The sequence below is a fragment of the Quercus suber genome, unplaced genomic scaffold (genome assembly GCF_002906115.3).
Source record: "Quercus suber isolate HL8 unplaced genomic scaffold, Cork oak 2.0 scaffold_55, whole genome shotgun sequence".
NCBI lineage: Eukaryota > Viridiplantae > Streptophyta > Magnoliopsida > Fagales > Fagaceae > Quercus > Quercus suber.
The window spans coordinates 163,472-185,666 of NW_027069520.1; the positions used below are offsets into that span (position 1 = coordinate 163,472).

At 35.1% G+C, this 22,195-nt stretch overlaps 1 protein-coding gene, 1 long non-coding RNA gene and 1 other non-coding gene across 5 annotated transcripts; 1 reads left to right on the forward strand and 2 right to left on the reverse strand.

The window, feature by feature from the left end:
- On the reverse strand, window positions 1-1,452 carry LOC136067031 (uncharacterized). Its single transcript, XR_010628548.1, has 2 exons — window positions 1,310-1,452; window positions 1-1,189 (listed from the first exon to the last, which is right to left on the reverse strand). It is a non-coding gene; the product is annotated as an uncharacterized LOC136067031 (long non-coding RNA).
- A 3,704-nt stretch (window positions 1,453-5,156) lies between these two features.
- LOC111998987 (uncharacterized) lies at window positions 5,157-22,047 on the reverse strand. 3 transcript variants are annotated; one of them, XM_024031113.2, is made up of 14 exons: window positions 21,916-22,047; window positions 21,653-21,800; window positions 20,655-20,773; window positions 20,441-20,528; window positions 14,628-14,773; window positions 12,065-12,217; window positions 11,886-11,993; window positions 11,520-11,631; window positions 9,796-9,939; window positions 9,141-9,178; window positions 8,962-9,054; window positions 8,412-8,495; window positions 7,520-7,663; window positions 5,157-5,436 (listed from the first exon to the last, which is right to left on the reverse strand). In XM_024031113.2, exons 1-14 carry the CDS (start codon window positions 21,982-21,984, stop codon window positions 5,314-5,316), a joined length of 1,569 nt encoding a protein of 522 aa, XP_023886881.1. In that variant the 5' UTR covers window positions 21,985-22,047; the 3' UTR covers window positions 5,157-5,313. The 3 variants fall into 3 exon arrangements, with proteins under 3 accessions (XP_023886881.1, XP_023886882.2, XP_023886883.2); XM_024031114.2 differs by lacking the exon at window positions 5,157-5,436 and adding an exon at window positions 7,923-7,971 and having other exon boundaries at window positions 7,551-7,663; XM_024031115.2 differs by lacking the exon at window positions 5,157-5,436 and adding an exon at window positions 7,911-7,971 and having other exon boundaries at window positions 7,575-7,663.
- Window positions 22,048-22,123: 76 nt separating this feature from the next.
- On the forward strand, window positions 22,124-22,195 carry TRNAC-GCA (transfer RNA cysteine (anticodon GCA)). The gene has a single exon. It is a non-coding gene; the product is annotated as a tRNA-Cys (tRNA).

Genomic DNA, 22,195 nt, shown 5'->3' on the forward strand with positions numbered 1-22,195 from the left:
TAGGATAAAACACTATAGATTACAGGTCAACATATCATCAAAAGCAAACAGAAGATAGACAAATACAAAGGTTAAGAATTAGAATCAAATACAATCATAGGGATATTTCAAAAAGAACACAACCTTTGTTTCTGGCAGAATTCACAATATGCCTGCTTGATGCCAGTCCATCTAACCTTTATGACAATAATCTTGAACGTAGTTTTTCCATCTTCAAGTTGTTCTCATGCCATTGCGAGTTCTCTCCATCCAAGTGTGATATATAAGAGCGATCCAAGAACCTTCAAAAATGATAACAACAAAGCTTTTCTGCCTATTAGAACTCCTATTGCCCAAGCTAACTATGCACCCCAAGTATCAGGTCTTCTAGGAATGGAACAAAGCCTCTATTAGTTAGAATACCTGTTAAGCTTGAACTGCTATACTGTTGGTGGAGTAAGTCTAATAGCATTCCATGTTGTCCCCCACATTCAAATCCTCCCGAGTTTGTAGTTCTAAATTAACATTTTCTGCTACATTGTGATCGATGTTTGCCTCAAAACACTTGCCCTGAATATGAACCAAAGCCGCAAACCCTGCTAGCTGCCAATTTTAGTTTCCTCCATTGTGTGAAGATGAGACCTTTGCATTCACAATAATGACAGTCATTGCTGATCCAGGGTCCATATTTAAGCAACAGAGGACCAAGATGCCAACTATCCTGCCAAAGATAAGTACCATTCCCATTTTCATAATGATATTTGAGAAATTGTCCACCTAAATTGGGCCCTAAAAAAGCATAAAACTTCCATATGGCCAGTCCCAAGTATGAGTCCAGATCCCCTTAAGTACATTTTCACTAATGCTCCCCTCCAAGCACAATCATGATATTAAATGAAAGGTATCGTAAATTACCTAGCATTTGGAAGACCTGAGAAACAAAAACTTAGCAATAAACTTGCTACTGTATCAAAATATTGTGTATATTTAATTAACATTTCAAAAAAGAAAAAGAAAAAAGAAAAGCTTTAAAATCAAGATCCAAGGTAATTTTTTCTTTATGAGATTATAGAAAATAAACATGAGAAAATTCTCCTTAAACATCAAAGGCTAGATTTGGCATCGGAGGAGAAGTAGACTGTAAATACCCACACTTTCGCAATCTAGGCTTCCTTCTTAGTCACTGGTGGCAAAGAATCCACTATATAGCCTTGGAATTTGTTACAAAGAACACAATTAGTTTGCTCGGAGTGATGCAAAATCTTCTTGTCTTTCATTGAAACTTTATAAAGAGATCACTAGGAGATTCTAAAGAGAGCTAACAGGATACCTGAATGCAAACTAGGCTCGTCACGGATTGCCTTTGAACTAAAATTTGATTTTACGCTATTAATCTACGGGGGTTTATGAAGTGAATTGCCCTTGATGTTTATAAGAATAAACACCATATTCATATATGCCAATGGAGTGAATATAAATAATAATAATAATATAAGTTACCCAGCACAAAGATTATATAGAAATTGTCGAAATATTAATAAACATTATCACACGACATCTACACTAAATATGAAGAATATTACGCAATTTAAGCTTGACAATTAAAGAACAAGGGAGAAAAACCAATAAAATGAGATCATTTCTCTTGTGAAAGAATTAAATGCAAGAAGCCCAAATGCACATTCATTTTTTGTGGTAGTGACACGATGGCCCTTTCTTTTTTTCTTCCTATTTCCACTTTATCATCACAAGGGATAATAGTCATGTATTGAAGCCCAAGACTAGATGAAACCTATATGCAATCTTGCCGACTTTCTGTGCTGATGATAGCCCCAAGTACTAATCTAATGTAAACATAGCTTCATACAAATAATTAGCTTAAAATATTGAAAAACCAATAATACTTTATTAAAAAAGGTATAGACTGACCTTTTTGGAATAAGGTTTTGAAGGGAGAGAGTGTCTCAGTGGAATAAAACGAGAGAGGTCCATTGGTGTTGGGCCTGTTGAGTTGGTTCATTTTCGCCATGGTTAAGAGCTTGGTTACAACTAGGCATTGAGTTTGAGGATTCAGGAAATTGACCAATATTGGGCTTTGAAGAAAACCCTTGAAGCCCACAGAGACTAACGCTTTTTAAGAAGCCCAACTTGGTAAGCTCAAAAAAGGAATTTATGGGCACGTGTTGGGTACTATATTTCATAACGACTAACGGAATTGCTGATGTGGATGTTAGCTCATTAAGAAGTGGTGGTGGAGAAACTTGGAATCCCATATGAAACCTATGAAGACTTCACTGAAGTCTCTGCTTGCAAACGAGTGTCGTTATGTTGTCCATGAGAATTGCCAGAAAAGCAAGATATTTTTCATGCCAAGTCCATATTCATGCTTAAAAGACTATTTTTTCTTCTTTGGTATACATAGTAGCATGTTGAAGTAAAGAATAGAGGAAGACACTAATTACTAAAACTTTATTTATACTCAGAGCACTTTTGCGGTAAATTTTGCTTCCCAAGTAATGTAGGTGCTCTCAAAATGGTAATGGCTCAATAGAACGAGAAATTGGATGCCAAATTATATTTGGCTTCCTGGCTGAATACTGCTCTTTACAAAGTGATTGATAGGAGATTCTAACGAAAGCTACCAGGATAGCCAGATGAACACTTATCTCGCCTATGGGAATATCATTTAAAGTAACAGAAACAGTAACAAGGCATCATTTCAAGGTATAGTATACTACATTACTACTTTTAACGAATCAATTCCTTGTGTGAACTAAAATTTGATTTTACAATATTAATCTACAAGGATTGAATAAAGTTACAAATTGGATTGCCTTGGATCTTCATAGGAAGAAACACCATATTCATATATGCCATTTGAGTTAATTAACTAATAATATAGGACTAACCAGCACAAATATGATATTGAAATCATCACATATTGATTAACATGACAACATGACCACGTGACATTTGCACTAAACACTATTAATTTTGCAACATTTACTTACAACGAAACAACACTTTTAAGCTTATATCCCATGCGATCTAGGAATTGAAAGTACGTAATTCTCCATTTCTTGTTCAATAGAACAATATTAATCTACAGGGACTGAATAAAGTTACAAATTGGATTGCCTTGGATCTTCATAGGAAGAAACACCATATTCATACATGCCATTGGAGTTAATTAACTAATAATATAAGATTTACCAACATAGATATGATATAAAAATCATCAAAATATTGATTAACATGACCACATGACATTTGCACTAAATATTATGAATTTTACAACATTTACTTACAATGAAACAACACCCTTAAGCTTGTACCCTGTTTGATCTAGGAATTGAAAGTATGTAATTCTCCATTTCTTGTTCAATAGTAAAGGACCACATACGCTCCAAAACCCAACCACAAAACCAAGTGTCATGCTCACATAGAACCAATCCACTTCAAGTCCACTAGTATCTTGACACCCTATGTTTTCAATGTTGGGTTTTACACCACTTATATTACAATTATTAGTAAGTGGTGGTCCACAAAGTTTGATCCCAATATAATTGGACGCATTGAAGCTTTGTAGTTGAGTGCCTAAAGGAATTTTTCCATTCAAATTGTTGTTTGACAAGTTCAAATGATTAAAAAATGTCAAACCTAACATGCTTGAGGGATTTGACCTGAGAGTTGGTTTCCTAGAGAAATCAATAGATTCCAATGATCCCATGGTACCTATATCACAGGAATACTTCCAATCAAGAAATTATATGACAAATTTAATGATTGTAATCCTTGGAGAGTGGTCACTTTTATGGGTATCTCTTTTGATAAACTATTCTTAGAAAGGTCTATACTTTTTACCAATGGAAGAATGGTACTATACTGAAGAACTTCACCTTTTATTACAAACAATGCACTTTCAAGAAGGAAATAATCACCATTATAATACCTTGACAAATTAAAACTCATGTTCAGATAAAGGTTTTCAGACCCGGGCCGTTCATTGAATCGTAAAAGGGAGAGGTCCAAAGTTTTTGAAATTGAACCCAGGTCGAACCGGAATCGAACCGTGATGACGTCATAATTAATTTAATAATTAATTAAAACCTAAATATACATATTAAATTTATAAAATTAGCAAAATTAACTAATATATCTATATATGTAAGGAAAATTTAATGTTTTTCAAGCATATATTTAATAATTAAATAAGAAAGTTAATAAAATAAAAAAATAACTATGAAAACATTAAAATTTATGATTAATTTTTGAAGTAAAGTTGAATATCTTTGAAAGATTTTAATTATAATTTTTTTTATTCTTTGTAAGAGATGGATAATTTAATTAAGTAGAATAAAATTGTGTTAAATTGTTTTTTTTTTTTTTTTTTAAATTCTAAAGGGTTGGACCACACAGTTATTTAATTATAATTTTTTTTATTCTTTGTAAGAGATGGATAATTTAATTAAGTAGAATAAAATTGTGTTAAATTGTTTTTTTTTTTTTTTTTTAAATTCTAAAGGGTTGGACCACACAGTTCTCACCGGTTTGAGCAGTCCAACCCTGGTTTTAAGTGTTCACAGAATTAACAAAAAATTCGATTTTCATGGTCTGACCTCCCGTTTGGTCTGGTTCTAAGAACCATGGTTCATATTTGAATTTTTTGTTGCCATGGCACTAAAATTTTTAACACATCTTGGAATGCTTCCAGATAGCTTATTACATGAAAGGTCCAAGATTTTGAGTTAAGTTAAAGCACAAAGTTCTTCCGGTGTGTGACCATGGAAATTTTATTTTGATAAATGACCATGGAAATTATTTGAGCGAAGGCTAAGAATCTTCAAACTTGAACATTTATGTCCTATCCATGAAGTTATGCTTCCAACAAACTCTTTTTTAGCAACATCAATGGTCATCAAATTGTCACAATTTTTCAAAGATGATGGTAGGTTTCCAGAGAATTTGTTTTCATGTAAGTGCAAATACTTAAGAAGAGTCAAAGATCCAATGGATGATGGAATGTTGCCAGTGAAATTGTTGATTCCTAAATTTAGGAACATCAAGTTGTTCCACTTCATCCAACAATTAGGATGACAATAAACACAAACTGATCCCCACAGAGTGGGCTGGGGGAAGGGGAACCTAGATCACACTCAGACTACGCGAAACAAAAATATGATTCTAAAGTTATCTATTTTCTTATTCATCAGTTCTATAAATACTTGCTTTGTATCCAAGTAAAGGAAATAAGAGAACAAGTTATGTGTTCCCCATAAAGCATCCCTCCTTTTCATTTAAAGATATGTCAGTCATAGGCAGGACTTAATAAATTCAGAAGTTATGGAAAAGCATGATAGCATCATCAAGTTTCAGCAGCGATGAATCCAGGAGAATCCTGATGTTCTTTTGTTTTTGTCTTTCCTCTTTTGTCATAGCTTCAAGGGGGTTTATAACCTGGAAGGAGTTTTAACATAGAAAATTATTAGTACATACATTTATCAAAATAAAGGTGTAAAGTAATTGTGGTTGTAACAAGGTGATGAAAGTGCAGGTGATTTAACTAAATTTCATAGAGGAATCTGAATATCTAAAGAGAAACAGTGAAGCGATTTTAAAATACTAATGCAACAATGTCAACGGGGGAAAAATGTTATTCAAAAGGAAATGTGTGTCGAGTTTAACAATGAGTGGATAAATTTTTTGGACTCGGTAGAACATCTTAACACTAATTAGAATGCAAAGACCCTTCATTGTTGGGAACGGATTCAACTAATATTTGGCAGTCAAGGACTCAGTTATTCTATTATTCTCAGTGCTTTCAGTCAGGTTCTGGTATAATTTCAGTAGTATCAGGCCAGTTAAATTATTTGGTCTAAGAACTATTCCCTTTTGCAAACTGAATAGACTTGTCAGAAGCAGGAAATCAAAAACAACAAACCATATAGAAGAAATTAAATCAGAAAAGCAAAGACAATCACTTCTGAATGCACCTGTTGGCAGAACAATATAAGAAAAATGAACAAATATACATTTGCTGAAGAATCTGAATTCAAAATATGATGATCTAAGCCTTTTGATACTGATTAATGGTAAGGTGACTTAAAATCCACCAATCATCATAGGATTAACGATAAAATTTTCCACTAAATCAATTTGGAGGACAATTTCCAAACAGATAAGTGGCATTCTCTAAAAGAGACCACATATCCTTGCTCACGTGTTTCTCATGTGATTTTACAATAAACTTAAAGGATTACTATTCTAAACACTCCCAAGTCCCAAACCCCACTAAAAATTCTCATAGCATCTTAGATGCCAAAGTGCAAGCATTCTGCCTTTCTTAAAATAAAAAAATAAAAAGAAGAGAAAAAAAATAAGGCAAGACGTTTAAATTAGTGCAATTCATTGGGAGTAGAATTGGACAAAGGATTCTTAGTAGAATCATTCAAGCAGAGCACCACTGGGCAAAGTATTCTTCTTGATAGTTAACTGAGTATTATCATGGAACTTATTGAGCACAAAGCATAATACCCACAGGCAAATAAATATAGTCATCCACATTGAAGTAAAAAGTCCAAATGAAAGCAGGTCGCTAGCAATGCAGACAATCATTTACCACCAAGAATTGATTACTGTAATACCCATCAAACTCTGCCTGACCCCTTAATCTTGAACCGTGGCCCCCCAGCTTGCACCCTAAGCTCTAGTGCGGCCCTCATCTCTGGCTACAACCCACCCGTGTCATGAAACATGAAATGCAAAAATGGTTTTGACACAGTAGCCCCAATAATAAAATTTTCTGGTACAAACAAGCCATCAACAGCACTCCAATCCACTACTTGCACTCCCAAAAATAAACAACAGTACAACCTTGATAATCCAAACAAGGAAAAAGTTTGGTGTAGTAGTCACTCCACAAGTATAAATACTTGTGAGGTGCAGAGGGTAAGGGCCGAGGTTCGAGTTTTTAGGAGGGAGTTTCACACACATATATACGTAAATAATTTCTAGAATAGAAATTCAATCTTGTATCAAAAAACAAGGACAAAGTTTGGCTACAAACTTAGTTGTAGCTTAACACTACAACGTCCTTAAAAAAAAAAATTAACGTTGCTACATATTTTGAAATCTAACCATTGAATTGTATGTTCTTTATACTCTTATCACACATATCAAATTTTGTGCCGATCAGATATTATTTATTATATGATCTACAAACTTATTTTTTTATGTATAATTTTAGACTACAAAAACTTGCAATTTAAACAATTAATTGATGTCATAGCTATTGATTTTAGATTTTCTAGAAATTTTTCAAGCATTGAGGATATAAGAAGAAAATGTAATCCAATGTATGAAACTCAATTAGAAAATCCTCCCAATATGTATGAAGCCATGAGCCTAGTAGTATGAGGCATTCATGGAAAAAGTAACCAATTCCAAAGAGATTTGACAATGAAAAAACCATAAGCAAAATAAATAAGAACTCATTCAAAGGGAAGGCACACAAGAGATTAGTAGTTCATATTCTACAAACCTCTTTTTCCTTATCCCATTCGTAAGCAGCTCGTAGACTCAAGTTTAAAGCAGCATGGAACATCTCATCTAGTACATGTTCCCACAGAGGGCGCTTATTTACTTTCCACAACAATATATTTCTATTTGGTGCTAAAACTAATTTCTGCAAGGAGAATTAAAAATTATCATAAAGAACTCATAGAATCACTTGCGCACACATGCACACACACAAAACACATGGGTACACATATATACTATCCTTTTCTCTATGTGTGTTGCATGCGAGTATAATTGAATTAGAGTTTTAAGTATTTCTTTTTATAAAGTTAAAAAAAGAAAAAGAAAAAAAGGTTTATATTAGTAGAGAGAGAGAGAGAGAGCTAAGATTTAGAAAAATAAGTACTAATTACTTTAAATCCAACCTCAGTACAAAATTGGATAAGACTTTTCAATCCCAAATTCTCTGTAGTCCTGTGTGTGCAGGGGCACGAGAGAGAGAGAGAGAGAGAGAGAGAGAGAGAGAGAGAGAGAGAGAGAGAGAGAGAGAGAGAGAGAGAGAGAGAGAGAGAGAGAGAGAGAAAAAATTTTTTTTTTTTTTTTTTTTTTTTCAAAAACAAAAACAATAGGGAAGCATAATCCAATCAGAAATTACCCTAATAGGGGCAAATAAAATGAAGAAAAAGAAATCAAAATATTAACTCAAGGAAGAGTGAAAGAAAAAAAATGAAATCTAAAAGAAATTCAAGTGTGTGAGCATGACCCTGCCAAAAAAATCGTACAAGAGGAACTCAGTTTTTAAAAAATCTCATTTAGCATTAGTATTTTCAAAGATATATTGAATAATTTTGACCTAAATCTCCATACTTAAAAGAAATATTGATACATATATTGTATAAATGACAGCCATTCACCTCCATATGCAAGTACTCATCCTTCCACATCTTATAAAGAATCTTGGGCGCATCCTTCTTTTCCACAAATGTGGTATCTGAAATCTACATTAAGGAAAAAGTTGGATTAAATAACACATCAAACATATCCTTCTGGTATCTGAAAAAGCTTCTTTGAAGAGCAATTGCTTCCAAAAAAGGTCATGGACAAAACAAGTGACTGAAAAAGAAAAATCGTTTATAGTGAAACTAGTTATTACTGTTACGGGTTTGTATTGAGTCAGAGGCAAAATAGAATTATCATTGTAATCACCCACATATATAAATAATATTTGTGTAAGGGTAATGAACTTCGAATGCCCAAAACACACTTTCAGAGACATGGTATTAGAACATATGGTCAGGAGTTCGAACCCTATCTCCATTCTAACTCCCATTTAAAAAAGTTAAAATCGCAGAGGTTAGGCACACAAATAAGACAGAGAGAAGTGTTAGAATGGTTAAATGAAAAAATAAATCACCATTTCCCAACAATTTAAACTTTTGGGACAAGCAAAAATTTATCAATAACCTTATCGGTCTCAACTAGGCGGCCATTTTTTGACAGTAATCTGAAAATTCTATAAGCATCCCTTCCATATCTTTTCAACACAATTGATTCTACCTGCAGCGAAGAAAATGTAAGACATCTTTTGGTGATGGAATTTATGAATTCTCATATATTTTGAAACAAAACATAAGTCAAGAAACCTCATCATTCTGTGCTGATTCAATAATTTTCTTCAAATCTGAACAACACATATGAATGCGTCAATAGAGACCAAAGAATAAATAAACCAGCTAAATAGAAAGATTGAGTGAACTCATTAATGTGGTCACAGCTTTATATCAGAAGGTGATAAAGAGTCTAGGAAGCACGGACACCAAATAGGTACCATACCCGTGTCAGACACAAGACATGTTTGGGACACTTCCGCACGCATGTCCCAATTGTGTCCTTTTTTTTTTTTTGAAAAATTGCAGGACACGAGAGGGACACTAATATTTTAGTTTTCAATCTTGAACACTTATCTAGTTATCTTTTATTTACTCCTTTGGATCTTATTCTTGATTTATATTCCAATCTCTATACATCATTTATTACTCATGAATTTACTTTTTATCCATTATTGCTCTAAAATTGATGTGTGTATATATATATATATCATTATATGAAAAAATAAATGCATAACAATATTTTAAAATATAAAAAATTTATTTTTAATAATTTATTTTTATGTGTATCCCAGCAATATTGTGTCCTAATTTTTCAAAAATTGCCGTGTTGCACCCTTTCCATACCCGTGTCCATGTCCGTGCTTCCTAGATAAAAAAATTGAAATTAGACAAAGGGAATGGGATATACCGATACTATATGAGTCAGCTGTCCCTCTAGCAGAGGCAGAACAACCCAACTGGACAAGGGAAGCTCTAACATCGTCTAAGGTCATAACACGTCCTTCTTCACTCTTTATAACCTCTTCAAAAATGTTATCCAGTGATAGGGGAACTGGAACATGTAATACAGAAAAATAAGCTTATGAGTTAGAATGGGATAATGGTATCGGAGAGAAATGAATGCAGAGGAAAGACTTGTGAATCATTTCTCTTGTTTCCATTTTTTATGTTACAATTTCTAAGAAAAGAAATCACGTTTTAGAAAATACATTTATAAAGAACCCATATAACACATATGAGCAAAGATCACAAAGATCAATTTGAAGATACTGAAGACAAAAATAAGGGGTATAGAAAATAGCTATCTAATCTATCTATGCCCTGGTGGTGCCCGCACCAGGTGTGTTTTGTGGAGGGTGGCTCATAGACAGACAATGGGGGCTGGCAGACTGGGAGTTTGTCTATTTAAGCATTTGCCAGTATATTTGGTCAAGAACGGGGACTATGGTGTTTTGGGGGAAGTGTTTTTAAAGGCCAAACACCCTTAGCAGCATGCTGATAAAAGAAGTATAGGGTTGCCATGTTATTGAAATGGTGTTCTAAGATAGAAACTCAAGTCACTCACCCACTTGGCCCAAGAAGAGGTTGCTGATTTGCACAGTTAGACCCACAGGTCAACAGTTTAGAGTTTAGAGTTGTTATTCACACATACAGTTATTTAAGGTTAACTGGACAGTGTGAGGAAGCAGTTCACAGTTGGACCACCAATCTAGTCCATTTATTAAAACATTGGACGCTACTTAATTTTAGGTGAAAAGATACTTTCACTAGATACTAATTGAAAAGCCATTTTATTAATTACAGATATATAAACCTAGACCTATGGAAAATAATCTGTGGAAGAGAGTGCTGAACCCCTCTCCACTCTGATTAGAATAAATTAACTGTTTTTTTTTTCTTTAATCCAAAATGAAAGCACTGTGCAGCAAGAGAAACTCAATTATAAGAATTGCCCCAAGATGAGTTCCTTACCAGAAGACGAACTCTACCTTCATACAAATTATATAACAAAAAATAAATAAACAAGTACATATACACATTACGCATATATATTGTAGATCTTGTGGACCTTATGAATTGTAAAATGTCATTCTCATGCTCCCTCCCACTTCCACTCTCTTAAATTGCATCCTAGATCTAAACCATCTATGTCTGGGGCCTGGGCTAACTAAACAATTGGACTGCCCAAACAAACCAAGATAAGCTAGAGTTGTTTATAGTGAGTACTGCTGATAGGCCTGCCTGGCTGCATCACTTAGCAACCATAGTAAAAGGTATCTTTCATGCAATTTCTGATTACTGCGTACTGCTGAATTTTGATCTCCCATCTGTTCTTCCTTATTTAGACTTACCAATTACTAGGTATAAGTTCTTCAAATGGCCAAAAGGCCCCAATCCAACACCATTATTGATTAGATCATTTCCTCAGGTGATTGCCTATCCAGAATTGGAAGTGCCATATGATTACTTCAATATCAGACATCATATATCTTTCCATTTCTCATGAGCCAAACCTAAATAGTAGTACGCGTGTGTGTGTGTGTGCGCGAATCAATCACAGTCTAAATATAATGTTAAAACATAAAGTATAAAAATTTAAAATAAAATAAAATAAAATAAATTGCAGTTTACCTGACTTTTCTGTTTTCACTTTCTTCTCTAAACCTCTAGTTGCATCCAGCTTTGCTTTTAAGACTTTTACAGCTCCATCATCCAGGGATGCTCTCACATTCTCAATGCAAGCCTAGAACATATACAAAGCATGCTATTTCAATAACGATATCAAAGCCAATATAAAAATAGTGAATTGAAGAAAATATTTCATCTCGCATAGAAAAAAATCAAAAACAAAAGAAAATATTGAGGATAGAAAGGAAAAGGAACAAATTTGATTCATCTGAAGAAATAAAAGAACAGGTAGAACATGACACTGAAAGATGCAAAACATTAGACAATTGAGCATGAGAGAGAGAGAGAGAGAGACAACAAAAAACCAACCATATGCCTAAGACGACGCAGAAACTCCTCAAAATTGGCACGCCAAAGAACTACTTCCCCTTCTTCAGCTGTAGATTCTCTATCCAATTCCAAAGAATCACGCTTGCGCTATAAAATGAGAAAATTGCAATCACAATTCGAGTAACCCTGCAACCTGAAATGACAATTCATATACCAACCTTTTCTCCAATAATCAAACTAGGGGAATCATCTGTGCTTGTTTCTCCATTGACGTCAAATTCAGTATTTGTTAACATGGAAAATCTTTGTGCTTCCATAGGCCCTGCTGCTGCTAGAACACGTTGTTCTATGGTCTCAGACTCTTCATTTATCTGTTAGCATTTATTTAGAAGGGAATTATAAGGATCCAAATGTAGCTTACATCATTACATACTCAAGATTTTTTTTTTTCCTAGCTACTTATTTTTATTTTAAATTTTTTTTCTAAGTTACACTTTGAGTATGAGTAAATAGATTACGAACTAAAAGCATTGATGGTGCAACTTGATCACCAAAAGGTAAAGCAAGATAGCCTGAAATCAAAGACTTTACACACACCCCCAGTAGGTTTTGAACGCACAATCTTACCTTCCACCCCTTCTTATGGAAGGAGAAGGTGTTGTTTCAACTAGAACTCATTGGCAAAATCAAAGACTAATTTTAACATCCCCTCTTCAGCCAAGTTGTACCTCTCCCTCTTTAGTCTTTGATAAGGAGAAATTTTTGAATTCAACTTCAACCTCTAAGAAGGTAAGAATTTGGGAGGCAAAGAGCCACCCAACATTGTGTAGCTTAATATTTCCTTTTGATAGAAGACTCAATACTAACGGTTCATTTCAATTGCTTTATGATTTATTGATAATTTCAAAACAAACTCTATTAAGCCCAATCCCAACTGAAAGATAAATTTTAAGCACTCAAACTTGTATATAATAACCATATTAACTCGAAATGATAATCCTCATACCAAAAGCTCTTTAATAGATATTTAGAAAAAAAGTATAAGTGATAAATGACAAATAACCATAAATAAGTAAAGCACTTCATTTATGAAACAAATACAAACAACAATCAAGCCTTAGTCTCAAAATTTTTGGGTCATCTATGAATCCTCAACAACATATAAAGATCAGCCACATGTCATTCTCTTTATTGTCTCCTTAATTGATATATCCTTTTTTACTACTATTATGTTATTTTAGGTCTTCCTCTACCGTTTCCTCTTATTCCCTAGAGTTAAATCAAGCACATGACCAAACCATCTCAAGTGATTCTCCTGCATCTTTTCATATATAGTGACCAACCCTATCTTTAAATGCAATGTTGTTAAAAGTGTGCTTAAAGCTCAAAGCCCCAATGTCTAAGTGCTTCACTTTGTCAAAGCGGAGTTCTTTTAATGAAGCAAGCCTTAGGCACACTTTTTAGGTGCTTTTTGAAAAAGCTTTTTTTTTTTTTAGAAAATAAAATTCATTAAAATTAATTGCTCAATCTTGAAGCAAATGACATGGACCATTGATTTATTACAAAAACAATATTCTTAGTGTACAATATTACACTATCTATCAATCTATATAAATTACCTATCAAATGACATGAACAATGACAATTTACTATTCTGGACTCTCTAGTCTTTGCATTTTGGAAATATTTTGTTTCAGCCATCTACTTCCTTTTTTATCAGTAAGTAATAAACTTCACTGAAATTAAAATAAGGACAAAAGGATGAAAAAAGGAAGTGTGCTGAAAGGCAATAAAAAAAGGAAACTAAACAGCAATGAAAGTACAAAAATCAAGCATGCCAGGCAGAGACATGAAGGTAACAACATCCGAAGCATTTGCTCATTCAAACAAAGTCTAAAAGAAGACAAGTTTCAACTCATGAACTGACCTTTAATCCCCTTCAAAAGTACGTTCTTTCCCTCCATATGACCCACATAAGACAATGATAGATCATACTCCAAAGCACCTTAGTTTTGAGTCCATTAAACTTGCCTAACCAACTTGCTATAAGTTTCGCAACACTACGCGGCATGACACAATGAACACCAAACAGGAAACACACCATATTCCACAACTCTTGAGCTACTAGACAATACAGAAGTAAGTGATCAATAGATTCAATAGTCTACCCATTCCTCGTTTGATCATAGTTATCACAGTAATGATTTTTAAAAGCATAAGAAAATTATAAAAAAAATTTTTCAAAAAAAGAAGGAAAAAAAAAAAAATATATATATATATATAATATTACGTTTAAACTTTCTATGACTAGATTATTATCATATTGTCCAAAAAAAAAATATATATATATATATAATATTACGTTTAAACTTTCTATGACTAGATTATTATCATATTGTCCATTGATAAGTGTTTTCAAATTTACTATATAAAAATTTGAAGAAATTGAAAGAACTTTCGTAAAATTTGAACTTATAAACTTTGTGCAATTGCACTATCTATTTTAGCCAATAGGCAAAATATATTAGACTTAGACGGTTTGACTGTTTTTATATGGGCAATAAGTTTAATCAAAATCTTTTTATCTACACATATGCAATACCAATATCACTCCACAGTCCACACCAAGTATAACTGCAACTTAGATCCCAGTAGCATGTGCCCTGTTGATCTACAGATAGAATATGCATATGTGCATGCAATGCAAGAATAATCAACTGTCACCCATCTCTGTACAAATAAAATCACCACCAAGTAAATTTGACAGGAGTCAACAATTACCTTAGCAGATTTAGCACCTCGTTTCTTGGAAGTTGTTTCTACTTTAACTGGTTCGGGAACAAGTGGTTCAGGGGCCGGGCAGCGTTCAACAAAATGGGCAGCCAAAAGTTTAGTAAGGCCTTCTTGTACAACATCTTCACGACATCCTGAAAAGTGTGTGTGCGCATGTGCAGGACATATTAGATCACCTGAATCACTTACATCAGTATAATAGTTTTCCTACTTCAAAAGTATAACATATTAATATCATGTTTGTATATATATCATCTAATTCAATCCTTTAGAAACTTAAGAATATAAACACCTTGAACTATTCTAGAAGTGTAGGATTATTAGATGAGCAACAATATAGTCAGAGCATGGCACCTCAGTAAATACAGAGGGACTAATTTATACCCATTCTTTCAAAAGCTAAGTGCCTCAAACTATTCCAGGATAAAAAGGTCATTACATAGTATGTCTTTGAAAAGTTATACGGATATAGTCCTATTTACAATATTTTTCCATGAACCAACCACTCTCAAGAATTGGACCCCATGCACTTCCACTTGAAAACTATAGACTTTTACAAATTGCACAAATGATGGCCCCTCTTTAACTAGTCTAGTACAAGTAGAATTTTTTTTTTTTTTTTTTTTTGATAGGTAATAAAGATATATATTCAAGAACACTACCTTATGCAGAAAAACATAAGGCAGAGAGAAAAATACAAAGGGAAAAGAAATAGTATAAAGATAAAGAAAGAAAAAGATACTAAGTACACAAGAGAGAGTTAAGGAACATAGGGAGAGAATCACTAGAGGTGAGTCCCCAAGCGCTAGACCAGTCAAACAGAGTGCCACTGAAAGAGGCCAATAGCTGGTCATCCAAACTTTCCATGTCCTCAAACATCCTCCTATTTTGCTCCCTCCAAAGACACCACATCAAGCATAATGGAGCTAAATTCCAAATGCTAGACAAATGCTTTCTAGGCCAATTCCTCCAACCGCATAGAGTATCCGCAATTGATCTTGGCAAGACCCAAGAAAACCCAAAAGATCTAAACACCAAACTCCACAGCCGATAAGTCTTTCCACAATGTAGTAACAAATGATCTAGTGTCTCCCCATTACTATGGCACATGATACACCAGTCGACAAAATCCAACCCTCTACCCCGCAAATTATCACCTGTAAGGATCCTATCCCATACCAGTCCACACAAAGAAGGAAACACGCCGAGGAGCCTTAACCTTTCAAACACCTTTTCAAGGAAAAATAATGGGCAAGGGGCTTCTCAACTTATTGTAAAATGATCGAATATCAAAGTCTCCATTCTTTGTCAACTTCCTTCGCATACGATCTCCATTCTCGGTAGGAGGTAGATTTGAGCCCAAGGTACGGAGAAAATCATACACACCACCCATTTCCCGATCATTTGGTCTCCAAGTAAAATGAACATCCCAACTTCTCCGCTCCTCTGTCTCCAACCATTCAAGAGAAGAGGCCACCGATGCAATCCCATACACACTCGGAAAAGTCAATTGAAGTGGAGAATCCCCACACCATTGATCTATCCAAAGCTTCACTCTATCCCCCACCCCTACCTCAAAGCGAATATTCTTGCTAAAATCCTCCCATCCCATGCGGATACTTCTCCACAAGCCACACCCATGCACCCCTCTACCTAGCTTGGAAGTCCATCCCCCCCATTCTTCCCCAAACTTGAGAGCTATAACCCTTTTTCAAAGCCTTGTCTCCTCAATCCCAGACCACCAAAACCACTTCCCTAGTAAGGCTTTATTAAAAGTAGTTAATTTCCTTACTCCTAACCCACCATTTTTCAAAAGTGCACACACCTTGTCCCATCCCACCAAATGTAACTTGGAGTCCCCCCACAAGAAATCCCTTAGCAACCTTTCAATTTTATTGGCCACATGCGTAGGGATGGTAAAAAGAAACAAATAAAAAGTGGGGCGACTAGATAGTGTGCTTCTAAGCAACGTTAGTCTTCCACCTTTTGACAAACACAACTTCTTCCAACCGGCCAACTTACGCTCAATTTTCTCCAAGATAGGATTCCAAATAGTAGGGGACTTGTGGGACGCCCCCAATGGCATACCAAGATAGGTCATAGGCAAAGACCCAATCCGGCATCCCAAAATCTCTGCCAGGACATGGACATTAGGAACCTCCCCAATGGGAACCATCTCACTCTTCAGCACATTAAACTTTAAACCTATCACTGCCTGGAAACAAAGAAGAAGCATCTGAACATGTAAAATCTACTCCTCATCAGCATCTCAAAATAGAATCGTATCATCCACGAACAAAAGATGCGAGACACATACCCCTCCACCCTGTCTACCATCGGCCCTAAAGCCTTGAAACAAACCAGCCCCTTCAGTTCTTTTCATCATCTTATTGAAGACCTCTATCATAACCAGAAATAACATGGGGAACAGCGGGTCCCTTGTCTCAATCCCCTCGAGCTCCCAAAAAAATCAACTAGAGAACCATTAAACAAGACAGAGAATTGGGCTGTAGATATGCATGTGTGGATCCACCTACACCACCTCACCCCAAATCCCATTCTCTTCAACAAATCAAAAAGAGCCTCCCAGTTCACATGATCATAAGTTTCTCAATATCTAATTTACAAACAGCCCCCAGAATCTTACTCTTCACCCTACTATCAACACACTTATTAGCAATGAGAATTGAATCAAGTATCTGTCTACCACCCACAAAACTGTTCTGAGACTCAGATATCAGCTGATCCAAAACCTCTTTCAGGCGGTTTGCCAACACCTTAGCCAAAATCTTGTAAACACTCCCCACCAAACTAATAGGTCTAAAATCTCGAATATTGGAAGCACCATTCTTCTTAGGGATTAAGGCTATGAAAGTTGTATTAAGAGATTTTTTGAACTTACTGTGTTGATAAAACTCTTCAAACAACACGGCTAAGACATCTCTATCCACAACTCCCCAACAATGGTGATAGAAAGTCAAAGAGAAACCATCAGGACCTGGTGCTTTATCTCCTTCCATCTCTTTGACAACTCGAAGAACCTCCTCCTGTTCAAACTAATTATGAATGAATTCGGCAGGGTAAAGGATGACCTTCTAGAGAATCCATTGTCCGCTCTTCCAAATCAACCCCATAGCAAAGAGAAGAATCAAGCAAATAAGTCAAACAAAACAGCCACCCTAATGCAGGGAAACCTTTCCTATACCTTGGGAAAATTCCATATCAAATCTGATCAAGAAACTTCTAGACTTACAGTAGCACAACAAAAGACTCGAGGAAAGTAAATAGTTTATAAATACTTTGGCAACATAATCTAGCAGTCACAAAGATGAATTTCCAGACAAGTCTTCCAACATGCCAACTAATGAACCTAACATAACATTCCACCAAGAACAACCTCCCAAGTTTGCTGGAACCAAGAATCTTCCCCATTCACCATATATATTAAAAAACAATATACAAGGAGGCAAGCATTGATCCCTATTCCTCTCCTCTTAAACGAAATATCATAAAATAAATTTAGGATGCATAAGACTTCCAAAGAAGCCATTCATGAGATATTGAAGTATCACTACTTGATAATCAATTAATTTTACTAACTCAAAGTACTTTTTTACCTCTCAAGTCTCAATATACATCCTCTTCCTTTCACAACTCAAATATCCAAAACAAACATTGCTTAATAAAGGAGATAAGTACTTACATATATTTGAGTTCATCTGGCAAAAAATATGAGTTAGGCATTCAAGATTGGATACCCAAGGTTTCCTATTGAGATATTTTATCATATTGAAGGTAAAGGGGAAGGGGAGACATTTCCATCTTTTTATCTTTATCTTTATCACTATGTTACACATGTACCCCCGATGGGTCTTTTTTCTTTTCATAGGTAAAAATAATTTTATTGAAACAGGACTACCTTGTAAAAATAGACACGAAGTAGCCTAAAGAATTCCAATTGTAAAAATATCTACATACGGATCGACTCTATAAAGGAATGAACAGAGTTACAATCTGTGAGACCTTAAACAAAAGACCACTCATAAAGAGAACTAATGAAGGATGCTTTCAATTGAGTTGAGACTCCACATCTTCAAAAGTACGCCAATTTCTTTCCCTCCATATAAATTATAATCCACATCAAACATAAAGGAGTAAGACTAACATCTGAATTAGGTCCCCTACTCCGCCACCCACATGAAAAATCAAGAACCTTCTCTGGTTATACCCATTGAACCCCAAACATCTTGAATATCGAATCCACAACTCAAAGGCCACATCAAGAGGTGGTCAACGGTCTCCCCACTACAACATCACATATAATACCAACTCACCATAAATCTCACAGATCCCTCCCCCCCCCGCAGCAACACACACGCACCACCACCAACAACAACAACAAAAAAAACTCGCATAGTTGTCTTGGCCCTCCATATGGATTTCCAAGGGAAAGGCACAGGAGGTGTACCCCTATGGGTCTTGAACCCACAACCTTACTCTCCACCCTGTACTTAGAGGATAAGGAGGTGCCCACGCCCCAGTTGCCCTGCCAAGTTGATTGGTCCTTTTATAGTCCTTTTAGTAACCCGGGGGGGGGGGGGGGGGAAAAAAAAAAGCGCCCTATACTCCATTAATCACACACAAATATAGAGGTCCACTAATGATGCCATGCACTGGTTGTCTACAGGCAGGGATATCACGTTAAGTGTGTATTCTTTTGTGCAACCTCTGGAAATGCACCATCCTCATCAAGGTCTTTACTCTCTGATTTTCCATCTAAATTTATTTTTGTTTGCATTCTGACTAGGTATATGTTGACAAATCACCATACTTCTATACTTTTTTATAAGTCAAGATATTTTATTAAAAGAAAAGATTACTTCAAGTTCACAATGATGAACACAACATAACCTGTAAGAATTATGCACAAGAGTGAAGTGATTCTGTGAAATCTAAGAGGGAAATGCTACTTGTCAGACCCCACAGGCGAGACCAATCAAACAGGTTTGAATCAGCAATGATTCCAACTGAGCCTATGATTTTTCTGTGAAATATAAGAGGGAAATACTACTTGTAAGACCCCAAAGAAGAGATCAATCAAACAAAGTTTGAATCAGCAATGATTCCAACTGAGCCTATGATCTTTCTGTATCATCAAAGATACAACTATTAGTCTATTACACTCTTACCCGTACTTGCTTAGAGATGACCATCCACATCAATATTTTTGGAAATTAGTCCCAGGAAATTGCTCAAAGGAGGGGCAGTGTTAGTTTAGGACAGTGATCCACCAATCTATCATCACTATATGTTTTCTGCCACATAATCTACTACCTTCTTTTATGATCTCGCTTCTTTTTTTATGGATAGGTATGATCTCACATCTATTTTGATAATAAAAACCTATGATATATTCCAAACTCCAAATGGCAACACTAAATCTGACTAATACAACATGGACGGTAGATAGCTACACTGAAACTATTCAAAATTGATTTTTTAAGGTGATCTAATCTACCAAGGACAATAGAATATATCTGATTTTCTAAATTATTGTTATGCCTTGCTCACATGCCCCTTGATTGTCTAAAGATCAGATGTTGCAGTTGAGAGACTCTTATTGATATCATATGGTATGTTATCATCAATTATAGTCACAAAAAATTATACATATAGAATTACTGAAGGCTTTTAGGCAAAAACTTCAATCTAAACGATACTCCCTGTATATTTTTGTATTATATTTAAATCTAGGATACAAGCAGAAATTCAAAATAATAAGAAATTCATAAGAGACTTGCCATCTTTTCTCTTCGATTTGGCTCTTTCAACCATTTGCACCAGTGTAAGCCTGCCATTCTGAAGTAAACCCTCAAGAAGTTCTTTACACTACGAAAACAAAGAAACAAACTCAATAAAATAATTTTATCTCGACTTCAAAAACCGTGTAAAGCATCAAACCAAAAACTTTTTTTTCTGATAAGTAGCATCAAACCAAAAACTAAATATACTAACTTCTTGATCAAGTTCACGAGACACAATCTCCAAGAATTTGGGAAACCTCATGCGATGGAGTATGTTACTAAACAACACCAAATACTGGGTATTAGCTTTTGGCCCATCTCCAAAACCACCTGCAAGTATAATTACTCATATCATCATCATGAGTTTAGTTTACCCTCTCATTGGTTGATAGGAAAGCTATATACTTGTATCTTTTGATTCTTTTCCATTAAATTTAGCCAACAAATTTTTCTTGGCACAAATTACCTGCATTTGCAAAGCATAATTTCATGATATTCCAACACAGTGGTTTTTTTTTTTTTTTTTTAATTAATACAGTTGAATTTTTAAAATCCATGGTCAAAGTGCCAAACCAAAAACTAGTCTTTATCAAGACTTTTGGGTCACTTGTAACCCAAATAATGGAAAACCCTTCACCCCAATTTTTAACTTAAATTTGTTCTCCAATTCCCACATTGCACTTTCTTTTCTTTTATGCGTGCGTATATTTGTTAATAAGCTATAAATGAAACTAAACAGTCTAGAACAGTTTGGTAGTTCTATTTCATTGCAGGATTATCCTACATTGTCATGGCAACCAATCTGCAAAGTCAACCAGCTCTTTTATGAACTCCCAAACACAATGTAAGGATTGAAGATAAAATCACAACAAAAATTACATCTAAAAAATCCCAATTTTCATTCTACTTGGTGTTGGAAAACGTTATTTTGAGTTTAAAATGAACGTTTGTAAAAAAAGCTACGTGGAGTTGTGGTTTAAAATAGAGTTTTGAGTTTTAAAAAACGCTCTTTTAAGCAACCAATCAGCAAAGTCACCGTTATATATAGCTAGAATTTATACAAATAACACAAAATAGAATCAATGAAAAACCCTAAACCCAACTTCTCCTCCCATACTAGCCACATCTGCGCTTATATACACAAACTCAAACAATCCAATCCAATCCAATCCAATCAAAATTGGCACAATTTGGGGAATAAGAAATGACCTTGTGATTCGAGAGAGAAGGCTTGGACGCAATTGTGTTGGATCAAGATGAGGAGAGAGTTCTTGACCTGTTGAGGAGTGAGCTCCGTGTACCGAATTACCTGTTGGAGCGTTAGAGGTCCTCTTCGAAGAAGATTCTCACACACTTTCTGCATTTTCAAAAAAAAAAACACACACACACACACACACACACACAAACACACACACAACGTATTAGATACAGAGATAGGTACATATGTATAGGTTTTACAGAGAGAGAATTACGGCGACGAGATTGCCGAAGTGGTTGGTGATGAGGTGTACGGCCAACTTGATGCCGTACGGGGTCGCCATTCTTTGGTTTCTCTTCTTTCTGCTGCTTCGTGAGAGAGTGAGAGAGGCGGGAAGGAGGTGATGTGATTTTACTTTTCTAGGGTTTAGCGCTTTTGAGATTATATTTATGTTTTATGGAGGTATTATGATCGTGTAAATGGGGTCCATAGCTTAGTGGTAAAGCATTTGACTGCAGATCAAGAGATCACTGGTTCGAGCCCGGTTGGGCCCT

Coding starts and splice junctions, on each gene's coding strand:
- LOC111998987 (XM_024031113.2), bottom strand. CDS start 21,984: ATGGCGACCCCGTACGGCATCAAGTTGGCCGTACACCTCATCACCAAC. Junction 14,774..20,440: donor CAAATCGAAGAGAAAAGATG/GCAAGTCTCTTA, acceptor CACACTTTTCAG/GATGTCGTGAAGATGTTGTA. Junction 11,994..12,064: donor GTTTGATTATTGGAGAAAAG/GTTGGTATATGA, acceptor CTCATTTTATAG/CGCAAGCGTGATTCTTTGGA.